The 2,569-nt window shown below is 38.5% G+C and overlaps 1 protein-coding gene across 1 annotated transcript in view; it reads right to left on the bottom strand.

Annotated features, from left to right (window-relative positions):
* Window positions 1-2,569, bottom strand: part of LOC106878543 (protein-glutamine gamma-glutamyltransferase K) — a 142,812-nt gene that overhangs the window by 92,363 nt on the left and 47,880 nt on the right. The window contains exon 2 of the mRNA XM_052969397.1: window positions 208-305. Coding sequence (XP_052825357.1) covers window positions 208-305 — 98 coding nt within the window. The remainder of the gene's footprint in view (window positions 1-207; window positions 306-2,569) is intronic.

Below are 2,569 nucleotides of genomic sequence, written 5' to 3'. Positions count from 1 at the left end.
ATGTTCCCCTCATTTCTAATAACAATAAAATGTTGTTTGAGGGCAATCTGGCCACTATTCCTAGCAAGTCAGCCACTATGAAGAGATTCCCTTTTTTGGATCAAACCACTTACACTTTCTGATTTTCATATTTTTCATGCTTTCATATAAGAAGAGAAAAAAACATTGGAATGGAATATATAAACAAATTAATTTTTAAAATCCTACTTGATTTTGAAGTTGTTTCTCTTAAGTGTCGAAATTTCTTCATGTACTGCTCAACAGATACGGCATTGGAGCGGCCATTTACAGAACTCCCATGTGAACTATAGACAAAAATAATTAATGTACATTAATACAATTCATACACACAAATAGCCATTTTCATTTCATTTTATTTCTTCATATCAAAAATTATCAATCATCATCAATCAAAAAAGTTCCTCAATGGCTCATTTTACTTACTATTAAATTGGATGGGCGAGGAGACCAAACACCTAAGCCCATGACATGCATTGGGAGTTATTTTGGGGAAAATGGTGGTGTTGGGCAGTTGTCCAAATGCTTGGGCCCATGCTAGGGTGCATATGTGTCTGTGTATGTTTATGTATGTTTTTGCAAAACTCTTTGCCAGGTTTCCAAGTTTTGGTGGTGGTAGAGCCAAAAGAGGATAGGGTTTGTAGGTATAATAAAATATACTTTCTTTCATGTGGGCAAGGACTATGCAATTTAGATAAATATCTGGGTGTTGAAATTTGTTTAATATGGCTTTTTTATCTTTTCTTTTGCTACTAAAATAAACCTTGCACTTCTCTAACATTTTATGATGTACTCAATGATGCTTTCCTTCAACAGCCATATATGCCTGGCCATGACTGAGGAGTTTCATCTCTCTGGGATATTGGAGGAAGACTTATAGCTATTAAACCTAGTTCCAAAAGGATTTTCTGTCATTCCCACATACTTTCACATGTTTAGTTGCCCATGTGGGCTTTTTCATATTACCTTTGTTGCAAACGACTGTTTTCATGTTACAGTGGCTGTTAAGGGGACATGTAGAGATAACACAACATGTCCCCTTTATATATAGTACCACTGCACACATTCCAATCCACACACATTTTCAGAAGACTCTCATAGTCTTATAACATCCCAAAAGTCATTTGGTGCTAAGGAACATAACTATTGATTTAACCCTAGCTCAGTTTGCTTCCTCTTTTTTTTTTTTTTCTTTCACACCAACTGCAAACCAGATGTTTTTATACCTCCAATAACAGAAAGCAGTCACCATATTTTCTTCCATAACTGCCAGCTCTGGTGATTGTAGTATTACACAGTTGGACTGTTATCTACCATCTGGTTTAACACCTATTGCAAACTGATTGAAGGATATTAAGCAGTACACCTTGATTAATGCACCTACTCAGTTGACAAATATACAAATGTATATTTTTCTGACTTATGGATTGTTAGACAACTGTGTGTGTGTATATGTGTGTGTGTAAGATGCTGAAACTCAAGGAGAAAATGGCAAAAGATCAAAAATGATTGGTAATTTGCTATGCTCAAGGAAACCTATCCATCACAGCAAAAGGATCTGAAATGCATTTTGTTAATGCTTATACATGCTGGGTCCTGCCCCATCAAGGATTTCCTACATCTTACCCATCCCTCCATCATTCCCCTATCCATGACACTACTTGGCTACTGTGACCACTTGAGAGTGGAATCAGCACAGATTGCATCCCCTCCCATTCTTTGCACTAAGAGTTACCTTCTTCCCACTACTCCTAGAACCTCTTCATCACATATTCCCATAATTATCATCCTTCACTGATCTCTCTGCCATACTTCATCTTAACACTTCTCATCTGCTGTCCTTCTCAACACCCTTTTATATCTGCTCTCACTCAATAGAACCTCCCTTATATATATTGCTGCACCTTCCTTCTCACTGCACCTACACCTTGCACACAATTTCCCTACTTCCTGATCCCTCATCCTTCCTGAGCCACTTCTATCTTTCTCACCTTATCTCCTCTCCATACTTGTATTTCCCATCAACTATACCTCCACCCTTTTTCATCACTTACTCACATCCTTATGAAGCCATCCCCTTCCCACACCCCACTGATTCACGCTCTGTATCCTCTCTTATGTTGACATTCTTGTATCTTGAAAGTTCACTCTGGCACCCAATCACTACAATCTTTATCTTCTCCCCAGCTACTTCAACCTACCCTTATATAATTTCAGGGTAGCCTTGTATCTCCTCTATAACAAAACACTTGTGTTGGTTCCCCCATCATACTTTAGCCACTCAACACCAGACATAAATCCAAACTCCCCCTCTCAAATATCCTTCCCCACTTGGTCCAGGGGATTTTTTGGCTGTTTTGCAAGTTACTTAGTAGTGCTGATGATATGAAAAAGGCATTTAGCATGCACTGTAAAGAGATTGGCATCCAGAAGGGCATCCAATGATGAAGCTGAAATTGAAGCTTCATGAAGTCCTGCAGCTTGCTGGATCCTGTCAAACCGCCCAACCAATGCCAGTATGGAAAAGGACATTAAATGATGATGATGATGA

The sequence above is a fragment of the Octopus bimaculoides genome, chromosome 1 (genome assembly GCF_001194135.2).
Source record: "Octopus bimaculoides isolate UCB-OBI-ISO-001 chromosome 1, ASM119413v2, whole genome shotgun sequence".
NCBI lineage: Eukaryota > Metazoa > Mollusca > Cephalopoda > Octopoda > Octopodidae > Octopus > Octopus bimaculoides.
Note: the sequence above shows the minus strand (reverse complement) of the source record. Positions and strands in the feature narration are given on the sequence as shown.